The following is a 21,527-nucleotide window of genomic DNA, read 5'->3' on the forward strand; positions in this document are numbered from 1 at the left end:
ACAGAAGCTATAACAGTCCCAAACAAGATATGTAAGACGTCTCCTCTCCGTCAAACAAATATGATACGTGTATAATCCGAATTTTCATGGTCTCCTCTGCAAGTGATTACCCCGCAAGTTTCTATACCAAACAGCGAGAACCGCAAGTTCATCCCAACGATTTGTGCTGTGCTCTTCCGTAACGAGGGGTACCTTCATCACTATTTCACGGTGTATGCATTGCTACAGAGCAACCGTCGTGTAAAACTGAACCACAGGAGGATGATTTTTAGAAGGATTTTCACACCAACATTCACAAACGCTTTGATGGTATTCAAGTTATACGCCAAATAAGTTATTCAAAAATATTCATAGCTTGTTTTGCATTTCAAACAGAGTTGCCCTTTGCATTAGCATGGGTAACACTATTTCGTGTCCGTAGTGGCACGCAGCAGATTAACAGAAGGGTGTTTGCCGGAAGGAGACAGTGCGACATCATCCAATTTGTCACTTCAATTTTTTTAAATCACAGTTTTTCACACTTACCAATGCAACAGGTGGGCTTATTATGAAGTCAAATGTGGTCTGTTGCGTTGACATTGATATACAGTAGGTTTCATCTCACTGTCACTAAGGAAGACTACGTGAGTTTTAAAAACACAAGCCCTGTTGTTTCCCTGTAGTACCTAAACTAGCTTAATTCATAACAAATGGACTCCGTGTTGACAGAAAGTTCAGTAATAAGGAAGAAATGAGTCCGTACCCATAACTAACCTTGACTGAACGAGCACACTGTAGACAAAATATGACAGCTAATCGAATCGAGTGTTTTAGTTACTGGGTAGAAAATGGAATACATTAGTAATCAAGCGCATTGAAAATCTAGCGACGCTATTGGCAGCTGTATTGAGCAATAAGCTATAGGTTATTGAGCAGTACGATTAAGCCAAGGAGCGCAATCGCAGGACATGAAACGTCCTAAAACAACATCTATCTGGAGGCACCACGTTGTTAATGTAACAAGTATGGAAGTACTAGCACTCTTCTTTGTCAAATGAGAATCATCATGTCCATTATGAACTTTAAATGTTTTATAGGTAATAAGCCACCAGAAACATTTTTGTTATTTCCTACTAATCTGCACCGTCCGTCTCCAGTTTTCACTAGCTCTCATTTAATAAACCATGTGTGCACCTCATTCCCTGCCGTGCTTCCTTATGGTCCATTGGACACGTTTCTGTGAGTGTCTTGTAGCCTCCGTTCTTTGGACAAGGGCGACTGAGCAGATCCTGTGACGATCAGCAACTTCCCGTAGTACATTTTTCTGTGATACACGCAACTCACGTCATGGGAACAATGTGCTACAGACAAAAAGTGATAAACGAAAAAAAAATGTTAAACAGATATTTTTTTTAAAAAAAATTGTTTGTTTAGTTTTCTTTCACGAGTACAGCGACACTGTCACAGAATACATCATAAAACATACTGATCTTATTGAAATAAAACAAAATTGCGTTTGCAATGTTAATAGCAAATATTACTATTGTGAGTGCACCAAAATCACAATATCATAGGAAATCAAAGTAGCGTATCTCTGATACTGACGCTGTGGAAGGAAATTGTCACATGCATGTGTACTGCACAGTAAAAAGCCTCTTGCTTTCCGTTATTTGGTGAAACTACCAATCCTAACTATTTCTTCCCTTTACATTTACGAAATTATAATCTCAAAAAAAATGGTTCAACTGGCTCTGAGCACTATGGGACTTAACATCTGAGGTCATCAGTCCACCAGAACTTAGAACTACTTAAACCTAACTAACCTAAGGACATCACACACATCCATGCCCGAGGCAGGATTCGAACCTGCGACCGTAGCGGCCACGCGGTTCCAGACTGAAGCGCCTAGAACCGATCGACCACTGCGGCCGGCGATCTGCTTATACCTGCGGGTCAAATACATTTTGTTTTCTAGCAGCGATGTACTCTTTTCGAAACAGTAAGAAAAGCAGTCAACTTAAAACCGTGACAGTTCACAGTAGAACCCTGTGAGTAAGAAGTATCAGCCGTAGATTCACATTTTATCATTACTGGCTTCGGATTTTTTTTTAATCTGTTACGAACTTTTATGGCGATTTAATTTTTTGGCGCTGATAGATAAAAAAATAAGTTATGTAACTTCCAGTAAACATATTTAATTTTTTTTTAATTTGAGTAATCATACTGGAAATGGTCTTAATTTCATGCATATGCAGGGTGTAATTGGTACAAATGCACACAATTTTATATAATTTTATATGTGGTACCCTGATATGTGTACACATCAGTGAGTTGGTTATTTTTCTATGTGCTGAATAGTTTTCCTTCAAAACCGTTACATAATTTACTACCTGATGTTTTCTGCACGGTCATAATTGCACCACTAAGTGAACTGCCCCTCTTAGTATAGACTAACCACTTTTGTCCACGCATACACATTTCAACACCTGAGCTGCTGCCTAGGGGAAAATAGGTAAAATGGCTTGTCGCAAATGACGAAAATACTGGTGTAATGTTGTTCAGAACACCGTTCTGTCCCCAGTAGAAATGGTTTCACTTACACCTGTTATACTCTGTATAATTTGGCAGAAACTTACGTGGTAAATGTTCCTGAGCGACGCAACCGTCGAATATATCTATTGTAGGTTTCCAAATTTTGCTGTGTTCGTGCGTGCACTGTGTATTAACTAATTATCGGATTAACAAGTACCATTCTAAAATTAGTAGCTGTATTACAGTTATAATCCAAACATTTAACGAGCTCAAAGCAAGCTACCATCTTGAAAAGCTGTAGATGCCATATAAGTATAGATTTGAAAAAAAAAAAAAAACAGATAAAGTGTAAATGTAAACTGTGGTGTGCGTACTGTAAGACCTTCGGTACACACACCATCAGATTATTTGACTTTTCGCTCTAACGAAGTAGGCGAGTGTCAGCAATATGTCTCGTGGTCTTATCGTGGCGTGTTTATCGTCTGCCGTTAGGTCAGACGATAGAAATGCCACTTGCACGCTTAGAGTAGCAGATTGACGGTGACCAACTTTAAACAAAACTTAATTAATTTTCACACACATTTATTAAAATAATAACAATCATAAACCTTACTTAACTTGATTCTCGATGCTATTTACAATTGACAATCTGAAGTTCCTTGGTCTTGGTAAGTTAATCTTATTCTCACATATCTCTGATACTTGACAAAGTGTCTATTCATTTCTCTTCATGGCTATGTACAGGAATATGATAATCTTATTAGGCGCAGACTGGAACTTGACTACAGACTAATGCAGACTGACTGATCGGAGGTCTGTACACTCGTTATAATACCTCGAGCGTTCAGTATCACTGCGCGAGTGTGATCCGCGAGGAGAAAAGGTTCTACGTTAGCAGCAATCTCATTGGCTGCGAGACATATTAATACGCGGATCGGCGGAAGCAGAATTTGGTCCGTCTCTAAGACAGCGCCATCTCGTAGTGCAGAGACGGACGAGCGCTGCGCCTGCGCTGTTGTGCTTAGCGGGGCGCGTTCTATTCGGAAAGTTGTGTACGCGCTGACTACACGGAACCATGTACACAACATAAATAAAATTTTCTGTAGCATATTTAAGGCTATTTGCTGTTTTCCAGGTATAATTCTTGTAACTGTACACAAGTCACGCTTCTCAACATATTTGTGTCCGAAAAGCAATAATCGAGTTTTTCATTGCGAGTAGGGGCACAGGTGCTGTTGAACCACATGGAAGGGGGGTGCCATAGCCGTCCCTTACTGCTCACGATGACGTATCTAGTGTTAAACTGTCTCACTTTTCTTGCAGTCTCTTCCATGGGCAGACACTATCATTCATGTCATCCATCTATTCTGTGAAGTGTATTATTAAATGTTTGTATCCCACTCCTTCATTGTCCGCTGATCTCGCGCCCGCATTACATTCCCACGTGTGTCGGCTGCAGGTACTGTCGTGGCTGTGCCAGAAGGGGGAGGAGACGCTACGCCGACACTCCCAGCTGGCCACCAGCCTGCCCGCCATCAAGGAGCAGGAGAACGACTTCGAGAAGTTCTACTTCATCTCCATGGTGAGTACTCTCTGACTGCAACTTCTTATCTATCCAGCTACGGTTTTACCTTTAACTGATGAAATGCTGCAGCGCAGGTGAATACTTCCCCAATCTTAATTTTCATGTGACACACTTAATAGCTCCCAGCCGTTTATTTCGTCTCATGCAACATATGAAGACAGAGTATTTTCTATCGGTACGTCTTTAAATTAGTGCTAGAAATCTTCACTAGCATTGTGCTATAATTAACGCTGAACTGAAAACCTTATTAATAGTTTTTCGGCACGAATGAGAAGTAGTATTTCCTGCTAATTAAAAGAATATCTAACATCTTTGGAAAACTACTTCTCATAACTGAGATAGAACATGTGAATCGGATGTTTACAGTCACTTCTTAAAACGGCCAGTTATTCGATCCGACACAACCTTATTAGGAAAAGAAAATAAGAAGTTTGTAGCTAAGCATTAGTCGTGTGACGGAAACATTTAACTGTAGATATAAATTTGTACCAGTTCTTTTTCATTCAATTAAAGTGGCTTTCGTCACAGAAAATGCTCCGTCGAATTGAATTCTGTGAACTCTTTCCTCTAAGCGATTCTGTGTGAAAGAAGATGCCAGAATTTCCAAGGAATTTCGAGAATTATCGCCAACATAATTTCCAGTCGTTTTTCTGTCCGCTTTATAAAAGCAAAATACATCACCTCCTCCGCAACCCTTTTTGTAAAGAATCGTTCTATGTAACCACTGGGAGTTATGGGAAAGAAAATAAAATGTCAAATGCTATTTATCTCCGTTATCACATCTTTACTACTGTTGTTTTGTAGTTTCGTAGTTTCTTCTTCAACTGCTAGGAAACAACAAGCTGCTTCATACAAATGATCTACGAAATATAAACTGTGTATCACCCCAGAAATTTCACGGACTTTGTTCTCTGACATCCACTATTAAGTTACTATTTAGAAGTAGATTAGTATCTTTTTTTTATAAAATCCTATTGCATATTTTTCAGTGACATAGAAGTATAACAACAGCTAACTGCTTCATCTACGTTTTTTTATCCCTCCAGAAGGCGTTACTTTTATTCTGTCGCCCAAACTTTTGAAGTGTCACAGAGTATTATTTCTATTTTACATAAAGAAACCGGAAGAAGAGGCGAAGTGCGCCTACGGCATAGCTGATTTCCATCCGCAGCCGTGTCCATTCCGAGTCTGTGTCCCATCTCTAATGACCTCGGTGTCCACGAAACTTTAGACTTTAACGTTCTTTCTCTTTTTCTTGTACACTAAGTCAAACATTACTACTTACGTGGCTTTAGAAACATCGTACATTTCCTCCAACTGCGTGTCATGTACTGAATCATACTATGACACAGAAAATGAAAAGGACCGTTATGTCACACAGCAGCCGTTGCGGTGACTAGCGTATCAAATAAGTTAACTGTGCAGTAAGATAGTTGTGCTGATGAAGATTGAGCTCTTATGAACAGTCAGTTTTCATTTGCCTCTGCTGGCTTCGCCTGCGCGACCGCTACCCGCGCAACACATACGTTCGTTGAGTAAAGGGAATCACAGGCGCAGAGTTCTTTATCTGTACGTAGTTGCAACAAATTATTTCTTTACAGTCTTTCGGAACTATATTTCAATCACTGGCGGCAATGTATGGCACAGTAGACAAGTTTGCCGATTACGCAAGCGGGACACAGAAACATAGGTACGTTTCTTTTATTTTTTGATGGTCCAGAGATCTCTAAACAACTTACACTCACGATGTTGTACATTACTGCAGCTCTGCTTCGGCGTAGTCTAATGCGCATCATTATCCATTTACGTAGTGTTGCCTATAAAGTCACCTACATCGTTTCTAAAGCTTAATGTACCCGCTACACAAAATTTGACCACGATACAGAAGAGCGATTATAATGTCTGTGGTGTCCGAGACTTACTGTGCAAGGCATTTTTCTTGAGAGTTGTCATTTTCAGACTGAAGAAAATTTGCTCAAAACTGAAAACAACGAGTTCGATTGCACATTTGTTCACCGGAATATGGTACAATGTTAGTTCCGTTGAAATGATCTCTCAAAAGTGAACACATTTTGTCTTGAAAATGGTTTGTTTTTGGTAGGAGACAAGATTTTGATATTTAATCAGAATACCGTCATACTTGGGCCGACGTGGTGACAAGAAACAGATCTTCTGTGGGCTAACAAATGGAGTACAAAAATCTATACTAATTTTATAGAGAGAAAATAAATTTCCGTTATTGTTCCCAATTTGAGTAACATAAGAAAAAAAATAATTTTTTAAGACTCCGTAGCTCAATAGGTAGAAATTGAACTTTTGTAAGACCACTCTGCTGTGCGTATATCTGCCCGTCTGTTAAGACCCATTTTTCTCAGGGACACGGAAAAGCATCCAGCTGAAATTTATGTCAAATACTAACGTCTACAATCGCTTGGCTGTACAACAAATTTAAGCATCTAAGTCAGTGTCGTCAGAAAATACGACCATTTATATCACATATTTTGATATTCGCAAAATCACTCATCAAATCCTATAGATGAACTAACTATACATACACATAATTATGATTGTACGGAACCGTCAGAGTGTGAGTGCTAGTTGCACTATTTTTTAAAATACAAAGTAGTTCTTTTGTTAAAAATCATCATAAACAGCTCATTTTTCCTTAACAGCTCATTTTTCCTTCCTAGTCAGCGGTACTTCAGACAAAAGTTGTCCTGCCGGTGGACTGACTTAAGTAAGGTAGAATTTTAGAGGATATATCGAATTTACAGTGTATGAGCAGAGTCCTACAAAGACAGTAAAATCAAAGCACGGAATCGGGAAGCCTGTCAGTCACTGTCAGCTGCAGAAGCTCTTCAGGGTACTAAAAACTGGAAAAGGACGGAAGTTTCAAAGAAGTGGGTGAATTGCATTATTGCATTATACTGTCGGAGTAAAATGTGTTCTCCCTTAGTAGTTCATAAAAAAGATGTTAGAAACCATAGCATTCCTCACTGTGAAAATAGTAAAAAGAATTTTCATGAAAAACACGAGTTCTAAAATATTTACGTATATCATCTCAATAATGAAAAACTGTTGTATAAAAACGTCCGTTATCCTGAACGAATTTTTCACTCTGCAGCGGAGAGCGCGTTGATATGAAACTTCCTGGCTGATTAAAACTGTGTGCCCACATTTTTAATCTGCCAGGGAGATCCATATACATTATCCTTCCTGTTTCTTTAGTTAAGAGTTGTTTACGCACCAGCACCAGCAATATTATATATATTGTATCAGCGAACATACGCAACATCGAAAAAAAAGAAATGTCAAACAAAAGAATTATTTATTACTGAGAGTTCTGTGCAGCGATATTAATACTACGCTGTGTTTCCCATTAAAACTTGTGAAGCAGACGTCATTACCTCCAGCTTCTCCCAGATTCCAGGCAATGTGAGCTTCACCACTGAACTTGTACCTTAATGTCTGAACGCACGACTCGCATGCGGCAGAAGTGTGGTTCAAATTCCTGTCAAACTGCCCCGGCCTAGGTTTTGCTTCGTCCGCTCAAATCAAGTGAGACGTATTCCGACTGTGCCTTTGCAAAAGACACAGCCGACTGTCCCTTTCAATCTCCGTTTAGTCGGAGCTGTGCTGCGTCTGCAGTGACGTCGTCGACGAACCGATAAAGCCTAACCTCCCTTCCTGTCCGTGCTTACAGGTTTTTGCCGAAACCTCTTTTTCCCAGAAAGACCTCGGACGCTCCGCTCCGTTTTTGAAGGAAAAGGATCGGCGTTGTAAGCTTGGAGTGCCATTTATAGAGAAACTCGTGATCCGATTGACTTTCAACAGCGAATGCTACGGCAAACGTGATGTATCCGCGTGTTCGGACTGGTGGCCGGCGACGCGCGCGACACGTGCGAGGAGTCCACGTGGCAGGGAGAGCACGTGGCAGTGAGTGCACAGCGCTGACACGTGAGTCGGCAGCGGTATAAATGGTGCCGCCGTTCTCACAGCGCCGTCACGGACTGTGGGCGTATGAAACCGGGGCGGGTCTCGTGCGCGGGAAATGTAGACCCCTGTACTTCACCATCTTTCATTTCAACGTGAATACGTTGTCCTGGCGCTGAGGCTTCAGTAGAGAAACACATTTTGTATATGGATACATATTTCTCGGAAACTTGACGCGTCTGATTTTTTCGTAGTCTCGGGTTTCCAGCGTTCCAGTCTCTGTCTGGCACGTACTTTTAATCTGCCAGGAATTTTCAAGATTTTAGTTTTATCAAACGTAATCTTATGTTTCTTTGTGAGGCTCTGTTTCGCAACATTTTTGATCGTACTCGCGATATTTTATGGGCTTCGGTCCTCTGAGCAGCGTTCTGAAGTCGTAAGTACAGCCTGGCATGTAGCTGCTACCGTTTCACAAGGACTTTCATAAATTCAAGGCGCTCTGAGAAGAAGAGTATCTTATTGGTGCAGCATCTATGTAATTCTCTCGGTGGCCAGAAAACAAACACCTCTTCTGCCCAGGAATCTGCTTATTTCATTTGTTGTAGACCCGAAGAAAGGAAGGAGTGATACAGCAAGGAAGGAAGGAAGTTTAACGTCCCATCGACAGAGTGCAGTAGGCTAAACATCTTGTAGTGAATGACTAGCTGCGTGTTTTCATTTCATAGAGACCATTTTTTTTTAATATCTCGTTCAATATAGCCGTTCTTCCGGAACTCCTTTTTCATATATTTGACCGCGGATTCCGGGTGGTCCTCGAAAGAAACAGTTTTAGCTAACCGTATAAGTGTATTTGGCTGGATGATGAAAGGTTTGCGCACTGAGATGTACGTCGCTATGAGTTGGCCTTCCGCTAAACAGTGTGGCCGAGATGCCTAATTGATTTTCGTTGAAGGAAAACATCTAAAAATTGCAATTTTCCTTCTCTCTCCACATCGGCGCTCAACTTGATATTGGTGACCATACTATTCATATAATCAATGAACTAGTGAAGAGACTCCGTCCCGTGTGCCCAGATAATGAAAGTGTCGTCAGCATATCCAAAGAAGTAAGATGGACGCTTCTTCTTCGAAATCCTCCTTAAAGGAATCAGCCACTGCCCCGAGAATATGGAGAACCAATGTTATTCCTTCTGTTTCCGTGACCTTGTGACATTTCGATAACATAATTCGGCCAACTGAATACGAAAGTATAACACGGCCAATTACTACGATAAGTAACTTCTGACGATGGTGACAGAGCAAGTCGTTGAAAGCTGGAATTTACTTACAAATCTCACGAAGTAAGAATTCCCTGAAATATTTCTTCAAGCATATCACCGAAACAATTATTTTGTAGGTAATGGCTAAAGTTGTGTTTTGGTGCCACGTCTTTTATGTGGTGGTTCCTATGGGACCGAACTGCTGAGGTCATTTGACCCTACGCTTACACGCTACGTAATCTAACTTAATTACGCTAAGGACAGCACACACACACACACACACACACACACACACACACACACACCCATGGCCGAGGAAGGACTCGATCCTCCGACTGGATGAGCCGCGCGAACCGTGGCAAGGCGCCATAGACCTTGCGGCTACCCCATGCGGGCGTCTTTTATGTCAAATTCTCCCGATCCCACATATCGGCCCTCTTGCGGAGGCCTTATTCCACGCACTGTGTGCAGCCTGTGATGCAAATTTGAGAAGAGTATTTTTCGCATTTTTCGGCGTAGACATTCATGATTGGCTGTAGATTGACGTTGCCGTGATTTGTGCAAGCGTTCATCGTTGTATAATAGTGGAAAACACGTGAGGAACGGTTGGTGAAGAGATGTGCGGTGGAAAGTGGAAGTGTGCCACGTTACTCTGCAGCCAGTGTCCTCTTGCTCTGCTTGTCTGTGCTTTTTCTAGTGGACGTGTAACGTTTGGCGTTTATTTTCTCATTAGATTAGGCTTAGTAAATGCACTTGGCCACTGTGGTTTTTATTATGGGTGTAATAAAACAAACATGACAAGTACTACCTTAAGAAGCTACATCCATAGTTTCCGGAATGTACAAATTGTCAGCAACAGAAACAGTGGTCCAAGGTGGGGCTCGCCGCAGCGTTGGCAGTTGCCACGGTAGGCAGCGGCTGGAGTGTGTGGCGTGGCACAGAGACAGGGAACACACTGGTAAAGCCACAAAGTATTCGCCGCCCCTCCTCGCGCAGAAAGCATGAAACTGACAACTTCTGACTTGCACATTACTATAGTGGCTGGATGGTGCAGCGTGAGTGAGTTAACAAACTATAAAAATCATTTTTCGCGTCGTAAACAAAAAATTCAAGCATTTCCTATCTTAAATAACGATTCTAAAAAACCTGACGATGACTTTTACTAAACGTACCGCTACATTTCGTAAAACTTTATCATCAAGAAAGCGGTTTCGAATTATTTTACAAACATTTCCATTGCTTGTTTGTCCAGTCCGAACCGTTCTCACACCATTGCCCACAATTATGGAAGTTTCTTGCGCCTGTCTGTAAATATTGTTGTATATATGAGTGTCTACGTAACAATTTTTCGATAGCGCCCTTGAAACCACGTTAAATTTGTAATTTTTACTTATATAGGGGACCAATTTACCGATACGATGCTATTTTGGGGATGTCGAGTAATGTGTGGAAAGGTAATTATCGAAATTTGCGACGGATTGCGAGCAGGTATCAGTAACTCAGTGACTACATATCTACAGTGACGCGGGCGTTCGAGAAACGGGGGTATTTTCGTGGGAGTCGAAAGGCTAGTCATCATTCCTGCTCTCTTATAGGGCTGCGGAAGATGATCCCGTACGACATATACCACTCTTATGTATTTACAACTAACGTTCATCATTTGTTTAAGAATCATATACAGACACGATGTTTCTTGTATTACAGACCCGCTCTCAGCAGACGCACCAATACGAACAACTACTACAGCACATGATCACTTTTAATTTGCATTTTATTCCTTTCGTGAATGAACATGACAGGGTCTTCGATGCATCTTTATCTCTCAGATCTTTTTAGTAAGATGCCAGCGAACTGGAATTGGAACCAGAATTATCGCGCTGGGATTATTTAGAAGGCGTTTCCTATCTCGGCATTTGCTTTACAACCTAGGAAAAACTCACGATAAGAATGTATGGAACACAGGACATGCATTACTCTTTTTTTTTTTTCATGTGTGCCTGATGAAAATGTGGAATCCTGTTGCGTGTATGTGTTTCTGTTAGCGTGTGTAAGATCTTAAAATCGATGTTTTGCAGTACACCAGACCCATATAAACCCGTATTTATATATTTCTTAAGTTCAGTCACCGTGAACAGATATAAATTATTCCATTTTTGAGCCACTTATTGTTGATGTTGTTTCGAATATACATATTTACAGACATTTGTTTCGGAAAGCTTTCTTATTTGGGTACAATGAATGACTTGATAAACACTAGTCGAGTAATGGGTAAGTTGCTACAGAATCGTGAATCAGGATGAATGGTTACGGTGTTCGAAAAAATTCGTAACTGTGTTATCTTCATGATATAGAAATTGTCGCATGTCTGTGTCAGCATTGTGTGGGCGCATATTATCGACTAACGGTGTGACGTTTATTTATAAGTATTAGAATAAAAATTAAGGTTTGTTGTAGGGGCGAAGAAAATTCAATAATTTTGTGTAAAGCAGGCAGACTATGAATCACATAACTGTAAACTTGTGCTTAAACATACTCAGAAGTTGAGGTAAACAGTTAAGGCTACGATAAATTAGGGAGCTGGGAAATAAATTTACAAGCAGACGATGGAGGGCCCGCCCCCGTTTCCATAAACAATATGGTCCACTTATTAATTCGAAGCTTTTTGTCAACACACACCTCCAATGAATATGCTGAACGGTCAGAAAGCGAAAAAAATAAACACACGTTCTGGAAACTACATCGGAAACATTGGATCAGCAAACTCTTGTCATGAATATGCATAGCACTATAAAATCAACCGGCTTTGGTTTTCTCTTTTGTTTTATTTTCTCTATTCCTCTTTTTTTAAAACGCTGTTTACCTTTAACCCTAGTTGTGTTGCTGAAACAGAAACCACTCCAAACTATTGCAACAAATCGCAGAACAGTACTATCTATTTTTCATATAATTCTTTCTAAAACAGGTATGTCTCCTTCTCAAATTTCTTTCCTTGTGAAATATAATCTTCTGTGAAATTTACTCAAGAGAAATTTTTTCTCGTTCCTAAGCTTGCGATATTCGAAGAACGAATTGTTTCTCAATCCATTTATGGATGCTCCAGCAATGTGTGAAACTCCTTTCTCCAATGCGTAGCATTTATACCTACCTATTAGAGTAAGAATTCAGTGAAAATAAATTGGCATCCTCCTGAAACCAGTGATTTGTTTTTTCTTACTTATTTCATGTGTCGATCGATTTACGAAGAATGCTGTTGAAGAAAAGGCTGAACGATCTCTAGAAAGTGTTCCCCTTACTGTAACTGTGTATGCAACCCGCTACGCCACTGCGCATATAAGGCTGCCCGCCGTTCGGCGTAGTAAACTGCCGTTCCATCGTCACAAGTATAATCGAGATTATTATGATCGTCATCAGGATTTTTGTCATCGGAATTATGCTGTATGTTGCGTAATTGGTCTGAAAGAAGAATATTTCCAGTAGTTAACTCAACATCAGTATTCTCGCTTTTACTTTAACCTCTTCCTTACCATCACTTCATTGCTTGACGACCACCTTTGAAGCGGAATTCGTCCGAAAGGCTTTAAATTTACACAACTTAGCTCCCTAGTTTCTTTTTTTTTTTCAGTATCGAGACAGCGAGAGTGCAATTCCGGAGGGAGTGGCACCGAAACTGTGCCACAGACTTCAAGGCAATGCAACCGCATTAACCGAACTGTGAAGCGTGTTGCTTCCTTACAGGCGCAGTAATACTTCAGCGTTTGTGCCTATTTGTTTCACTCGGCGAGTCTGTAGATGAACAAATGTCGCGGCTGATCTTTTACGCGCGTAACACCTCTTGTCGTAACGCCAGGAAATAATATATTCCCCTTGAACAGCTACAATAAGTTACAGCTAATGCCGTATTTTATGACGTACGATTATTACATCGCAAACTCAAATACTTGCTGTACAGGGTGTCTCTAACCTTTTGGGTCAAACTGGGACAGGTGATAATGGGTCCACAATCGATTATATTGAGACGAGGAGCGAGTGGTCGGAAATGCGTATTTGTTGTGTTATGGACGTAGACTGCGTACACTTCATGATAAGAACGTAACTCATGGTAATAAGTGGCGACCGCCAGTCTCAATGCATACATGACAATGACACATTAAGTTCTTTCGCACTCTCTCAAAGATCCCCCATAGATCCCCCGGAGATTCAGCGCACCGACGTCTTGACGTAACGACAGAGAAAAAAGTCGAGAGCTACGGCATCCGCCAGTCACTCTGGCCATGAGACAGGACTTACCCTTCCAATTCAACGATGAGGGAACGTGTTGTTCAGGAGCTCGATATTAACACCGAAGTGGGCTGGTAGACCGTCGTGTTTAAATTAAACAAAATTATGTGTCAATTTCCGTTCGTGATGCAGAAGCTGCAGCTGAAGTAAAGGGCGGGGAAAATGTATCAGGCACTGAAAGTATTTGCAATAAGACTGACGCGGGATTGACCCTTCCTAAGGAACAAGAGGACTCACAGAAGATGAACAACTGTATGGGTATTTTATGCAAGTGGAAGCAACAGCAGGCACCACCGTGTCAACGTACTCACGGGTGCAGGGGCAGTGAAATCTTCTGGTCACCGCGCTCGCCTGATCTCTCTCCTTGTGATTTTTAGCTGCGGGGAAAATTGAAGGCTCAGGTGTACTCACATAATACTCACACACTAGACGAGATGCAGCAGAACACTTTAAACACTACTGCTGCTATACCGCAGGCACAGCTGCTAAATGTATCTCACTGTTTGATAAATCGAGCACAGCGCCGCTTTGACGTCACTGCTGGCCATTTTCATCATCTCCTATGATAATCAGCAACAATCCCAATCCGCGTCAGTGTGTTGTAGACATATTCCGGGGGAATTTTATTTTGCCCACACTATATACAATTAAATACCACGTTTTGAAAAGCACTGCAATGGAAACGATTATTTCATCACGATAACTTGTATTACTAACAAAAAAACAAACTCAAGATTTCAGTTATTTTATGGAAAATTTATTTATAGCTTTGCTGTCCTTGTGGTGGACTGGATGACCAACGACAGGGAAATTTGTGTCTTTCTGAGAAGTTAAATGCTTCTCCAAGATAGCTGTTTGATTAATTGTGTTTTACCCTTCCGTGTATTTCAATGAAGTGCAGTGATATCACGGTCACATTTTTGGCCTATATCTCCATTATTAACTAAGCTTTCAAATTCAGCTCATCAGGCTGCTCAATGTCGTAACTCAGCGACTTTCCCAAAGCTGCACTTTCTCCACAACTACTCCGTAACTAACAGTAGATCTGTGATTTTCTTGGTCCCATTCGGGAACACACCAGTGAGTCATTGTAGGAGTTAATAGCAGTATTGAGCTAAAGAGGAGCACTACATTTTAACACATTTTTTAAATGTAAATTTTATTTAAAATTTCCAGACTGATAGACAGAGGACGATAAACTGTTCAACGAATACAAAGTGGCGAGCCTCAGTTGCGAGTACTATTATTCAGAAGATATTTTTAAGGTAACGTTAACATTGAAGCTTTGTCCGGAACACATTTCAAAACGTGTATCTTGCTAATTTCGCCATTTTGGTATTACAAGATTTTTTTAGTCTGTCTTTGGTTTTCTTATAAAGTTTTTGGTACGAAACAAGAGCCGATACTATGTAAAGGAGTGTAAGAGTTCGTTTGTACTTCTCTCAAGCAACTGAACAAAGAGTTCAAACGAAAATCAAAACCATTCGACTCATTTATCGCAGAGGACTTTTCTGTCCAAATACACTGAAGAGCCAAAGAAACTGGTACACCTACCTTATAACGTGTAGGACCCCCGCGCACGCAGAAGTGCCGCAGCACGACGTGATATGGACTCGAGTAATGTCTGAAGTAGAGCTGGAGCGAACAGACACCATGAATCCTGCAGGGCTGTCCGTAAATCCCTAACAGTACGAAGGGCTGGAGATGTCTTCAATCAACACGTTGCAAGGCATCACAGATATGCTCAATATTGTTCATGTCTGGGGAGTTTGCTGGCCAGCAGAAGTGTTTAAACTCAGAAAAGTGTGGGGTGTCGCATTGTCCTGCTGGAATTGCCCAACCCGTCAGAATGCACAATGCACATGAATGGATGCAGGTAATCAGACCGTATGCTTACGTACGTGTCACTTGTCAGAGTCGTATCTAGATGCATGAGAAGTCCCACACCACTCCAACTGCACACGGCCCACACCATTACAGAGCCTCCATCAGCTTGAACAGTCCCCTGCTGATATGTAGGGCCCATGGATTCATGAGGTTGTCTCCATACAAGTACACGTCCATCAGCTAGATACAATTTGAAAAGAGACTCGTGCAACCAGGCAACATGTTTCCTGTCATGAACAGTCCAATGTACGCGTTGAAGGGTCCAGGCGAGGCGTAAAGCTTTGAGTCGTGCAGTCGTCAGGGGTACAGGAGTGGGCCTTCGGCTCCGAAAGCCCACATCGATGCTGTTTCGTTGAATGGTTCTCAGGCTGATACTGGTTGATGGCCTAGCATTGAAACCTGCAGCAATTTGCGGAAGGGTTGCATTTCTGTCACGCTGAACGATTCTCTTCAGTCGTCGTTGGTCCCGTTCTGGCAGGATCTTTTTCCCGCCGCAGCGATGTCGGAGATTTCATGTTTTACTGTATTCCTGAGATTCATGGTACACTCGTGAAATGGTCGTACGGGAAAATACCCACTTCATCGCAATCTCGGAGATGCTCTGTCCCATCGCTCGTGCGCCGACTGTAACACAAAGTTCAAACTCACTTAAATGTTGACAGTCTGCCATAGTAGCAGCAGTAACCTTTCTTTCGTGCTCCAGTACTCCAGTACGTATATAAGCACTATTTCACCTGAAGGAGAAATTGTGGAATTCAAGTAGGTGAATTGGTGGACTCTAAGTCGATCTTCCTTGAATTTTGGAGTTGGCCATTTTGGAGTTGCCCCCTCCCCCCATTTATGGACTCATCTGCCATCCGCCATGAACTACTCAAAATGGAATGCGTGATAAATGCTGAGTGTTATCGTGTTCGTAGGAATTCGTCATCGGAGCTGGATTACGCAACGCACGCACAGAGGTGCCGACCCCTGGCCAGTGCGGAGATAAACACGTCGGACGAACCGCGCGTCCCGAGGGCCATAATTCAATCCCGCGCCATTACGACGGCGCCACCGAATCAATCAGACTCGCTTGACACCCCAGGATGGGTTCAAGGCGGAACCAAACGTACTCGTAACGTAGTTTTCCAATCTGTGCTCTTTACTGCAATAACAGCACCGGTCCAAAGTGCGGGCGCAAATATATGGCATTGGCTGTAACACAAATCCTTGTTAGTGTCCTAAATCCAGCAGCACTGTTCAAGCACAACAGTCTTATTTGTTATCCCAAAATTTACGACGTTACGCTCACAAAAATTTTTTCGTCCGTGCGGTGACCGTGTTTGAGGTCTTTAGTTTTTCATGGCTTAGCAAATATTATTCTGTTGTTAGCTACCACAGTAGTGGATCTTACTGAAGTATATTCACTGTAAAGGACAGTGTGTACTCCGGCTACATAATGAAGAAGTGAACACGGGGCCTCTATGGGTGCGATAGGGGGGGGGAGGAGAACATTTATGACACTTTTGCAGATTTTGTTTCTCGCTTAACATTATTTTCAAAGGAAGATCACGAAATAATTCATGCCATTTCTTTCTTTTCAATGGGCGACATCCGTACTTTTTATTGCTGCAACATTATTTCAAATCCTACGTCAGTTATTGCAGTGCTGATTAAAATGGTTCAAATGGCTCTGAGCACTATGCGACTTAACTTCTGAGGTCATCAGTCGCCTAGAACTTAGAACTACTTAAACCTAACTAACCTAAGGACAGCACACACATCCATGCCCGAGGCAGGATTCGAACCTGCGACCGTAGCGGTCGCTCGGCTCCAGACTGCAGCGCCTAGAACCGCACGGCCACTCCTGCCGGCGCAGTGCTGATTGCATTCAAAACCTAGTTCTATGTTGACTGCCTGCAACGTGTTTCTTCGACTGTACTTACTTTGAAGGCATTTTTAAAATATCCTAACCGAAACATGGCATGTCACCTCGGGGATCTACAACGAAACAATTGCAGCAACTTGTTCTGTACATTTTTAGTGAATGTATTATTTCTAGCAGCGGGAACTATACAGACTATGCTAATAGGGAAGCAAGATGTCGATGTTGAGGTCATTAGAGACAGTGCATTAGCTCCTTTGCACGAGGATGTGGAAAAGAAGCTGCCGTGGCCCTCTCAAGGAACAACCCTGGCATTCGCCTGAAGTGGTTTAGGGAAACCGTCGAAAGTCAATATCAGGAATTTATTCTCAATTCCACACAACTAAAAGTTCGGTGTGATCAATGGCCACCACGGCAGGTTAAATGTTTATGTACTATAGCTTACTTTGTGCTACAACTGAAATCCAAAAAGAGGAGATATGAATATGCGGATTAAAAATGGTTCAAATGGCTCTGAGCACTATGGGACTTAACATCTATGGTCATCAGTCCCCTAGAACTTAGAACTACTTAAACCTAACTAACCTAAGGACATCACACAACACCCAGTCATCACGAGGCAGAGAAAATCCCTGACCCCGCCGGGAATCGAACCCTATGCGGATTAAATGTCCTCGTATGTGTACATTTAGATAACATTACATCTTCCTCTAAATTAACGTAAAAAATCAGTAATTTGGATACTTTAGAAGCGGACTGAAGCCGAGACGGAAGTGATCTGAAAGTTTCCAAATCCATATCCGGTAATAAATAAAAATGTTTAGTTGAGAAACATTCACTGTTGCAAGCATTTACATTGCGTTAAATAATAATTTCGCCATTCCACTTTCATTTGATTACCTTCTGGATACACCATGCAATTTCGGCTTCGTAACCATTTACAAGTAGTTTTGTAATTTACACACACATCTTAGCATTAGTGCTTCATTACAGCACTGCTGTTTACGCCATGAAACGTCGTACTGGGTATACTGTCAACAGAAAACATAACGCTGTTGTCATATCTAGATTAGTTACATTGCGGTTCGTAGCATACGCCAAGTACATTACTTTTTTGTTTGACCATATAGGGGTTAATGTCACTTGTGTGATAGGTCACAGTACAAAATGAGTGAATCATGTTGTGATTACTTTTAATGAAGAAGCGAAGATAATTCTGCAATGACACTAAAACTAAAGTACATATTTGGCGTTTAGGTCTTCAACAGCGATATTGGGAACAGGATATGTCGTGTTTGAACCTTACTCGTCGCCACAGGTTCACGAATAGAAAACAGGATATTTATTCTTTTGCTAAATGACGGCAGTAACAAATGTAATTCACGTAAATGAGATAAAGATATTAAGCAGTAAGTCATACGCTATGTCAATTGCAGAATCACTTGCAAATGGCTACAAATCCAAAACTGCAGTGATGTATCCAAAAGAAAATCAGATAACGGCCAAATAGGGAAAATCTTGTCGTTCAGATATTCTACATGACTGTGAATCCTAATAATAAGGAAACGATTTACGTTATGATAGAGGGAAGTCAACTTCTTTCTCATTTCAAAAAAGAGTGACTAATTTCCACTGTTTCTGTTTTTGTGTAACGCTGATATCAGGCAAAATGAAGGCAAAACCACAACAAAATCTTGAGCTTACTGTCGAAACGCATTTTTCTGTCAGTGACGGATTGCTATAAAACATTTAAAAAATAAAGAAATAAAATGAAATAAAATAAAATAAAGGGAGAGAGAGTATTCCGAGGACAAGATGAGAATGCAGAAAAATAGTTTAACTGCACTTTCCCGAGTTGCTTTTCTAAAACGAAATTAGAGTGTGGCTACCTGTTTACCGGCTTAGGGGGAATTACAGACACAATTTACGGGTTACCATCAGCCACAATTACTTTTCTCTTTCTTACTCCCCTGTACACACATACGAGCCAACAAATACAGTGCACCGGTGTTATTCATCGTATTAGAACGCTGAAAAATGAGTGTCTCAGAGCGTACGGTTTTTTCCCCTCGTTAGAATGAAAGTGTAGGTAATTGCGGAGGTGAGAAAATGCTAGCTTGGAGCTACATTACGTGGTACATCCGGTCGTTGGAGGCGTGAACATGGCTCGCAACTGTCTCTCGCTCATTACCCGACACTGCAATCTGCTCTGCAGTGGTTTCCTCGTGGCTACAAAATGATACTTTCGCTTCCAGAAATGAATTTGAGTTATTACTCTAAATGCACGTTCCACTCAGTTCTCCGATTATTCACGGTATTTGTTTTTAATACCGAGCAATTCTTCTGTCAGATGAAATGAAGGTGTGCCTCCCTTCTGGTGGAAGTATCCTCTTACAGTTATGGCTTCAGATCGTAGAGAACTCTGTCTGTTAGGAACACCGAATATGTTGCAATACCGCAGGGAGTTTGTGCATAATGTCTGAGTGTTTCACAGCCTCATATGAACCAAATTTTGATCTAAAGCGACATATGCTGATGCGCACCAGAGCGAAAGAGAGAGCTAAATTATTATATTTCCCAAAATTTGTTAAAATTTCTTGGCAGTAAATTTTTGTATTAATAAAGATTCGCGACAAATCTAACATAACAGTTTTTATCATTGCTATATATCGAGCGAGGTGGCGTATTGGTTAGCACTCTGGACTCGCATTCGGGAGGTCGATGGTTCAAACCTTCGTCCGATCGTCCAGATTTAGATTTTTCGTGATTTCCCTAAGTATCGAATGTCCATTTCCGAAATGGCTCCTTTCAAAGAGCACGGCCGATTTTCTTTGTTTCCTCTCTTCTGTTGCCGAGCATGTGCGCCATCTGTAATGACAAAAGCACACGTTATGCTAAGTATAAGGCCGATGTATGCGCAGCTTTAGCTGCATGATTCGGTTCACTTTTTTGTAGTACACGGGAAATTCAGTTGTTGCAACTGCTTCTGTTTAGTATCTCTAATTTACTTCCCAAAACCAGTTTAAACAATTGATCTCCATAGTACAGAGGAAATATTCTGCAAGAAGAAGTTAAAACCAATTTATGTTGATTAAAAAATGGGTATTCTTTTGCATACAAAATGTGGTATTGCCGCTTTTTTTCAAATTCCTCACTTAATAGATTCTAAGACAAAAAAAGACGTCGCACCACGAAGGAACTATCCGAATGGGATAGAAATCGGTAGATGTGATGTACATGTACAGAAAAACGATTACAATTTCAGAAAAACTGTGTGTTTTATTCCAGAGAAAGGGCTTCACAAATTGAGCAAGTGAATAACGCGCTGTTACACCTTCGCCTTTATGCAAGCAGTTACTCTGCTTGACACTGAGCGATAGCATCGTTGGATGTCCTCCTGAGCGACATCGTGCCAGATTCTGTCCAACAGGCGAGTTGGACCGTTAAATTCGCGAGTTGCTTGGAGGGCCCTGACCATAATCCTCCAAACGTTCTCAGTTGGGGAGGGATTCGCCGACCTTTCTGGCCAATGTGGGGTTTGGCAAGCACGAAGGCAAGTTGTAGAAACTCTGGCTGTGTGCGAGCGGGTATTATCTTGCTGAAATGTGATCCGCGAATGGTATGCCATGTAGGCCAACAAAACGGGGTGCAGAATATCGTCAGAGTAGCGCCGTGTTGTAAGGGTGCAGCCGATGACAACCAAAGAGGTTCTGCTATGAAAAGAAATGCCACCCCAGACCATCACCACTCCTGGGTCTAGGGCCGTATGGCGAGCGACAGTCAGGTTGGTAACCCCACCGCTCTCCGGGTCGTCTCCAGACATGTTTGGGCTGGTCATCGGCGCTCATTTGGGAAGGGGACTCATCACTGAACATAATGCTACTCCATTCAATGAGATTCCAGGCCGAAGACGTGTCTGGAAACGCCGCGGACGGCGGTGGGATACCAACAACCAGGAGTGATGGTGTGGGCTGTAATTTCTTCTCGTAGCAGTAACCCATTGGCTGCCATCGGCGGCACCCTTACAACACGGCGGTACGTTACGATACTCTACACTCCGTTTTGTTGCCCTGCTTGGCAGGCCATCTTGGCTTAAATTTCACCAAGATAATCCCTCAGAAGGGCATCCAACAGTTCTGTCAATCAGTGCCAAGCAGAATAACTGCTTACACAAGAGCCAGAGGTGATCCATCGCGTTACAGATTTGTTCA

General features: G+C 41.7%; 1 protein-coding gene across 1 annotated transcript in view; it reads left to right on the forward strand.

Annotated features, from left to right (window-relative positions):
• The window catches only part of LOC124612425, a 570,719-nt gene that overhangs the window by 232,902 nt on the left and 316,290 nt on the right, over window positions 1-21,527 (forward strand). Inside the window, exon 3 of the mRNA XM_047140631.1 lies at window positions 3,971-4,093. Within this exon, the coding sequence (XP_046996587.1) occupies window positions 3,971-4,093 (123 nt within the window). The remainder of the gene's footprint in view (window positions 1-3,970; window positions 4,094-21,527) is intronic.

This window comes from Schistocerca americana, chromosome 4 (genome assembly GCF_021461395.2).
Source record: "Schistocerca americana isolate TAMUIC-IGC-003095 chromosome 4, iqSchAmer2.1, whole genome shotgun sequence".
In the NCBI taxonomy this organism is placed as follows: domain Eukaryota; kingdom Metazoa; phylum Arthropoda; class Insecta; order Orthoptera; family Acrididae; genus Schistocerca; species Schistocerca americana.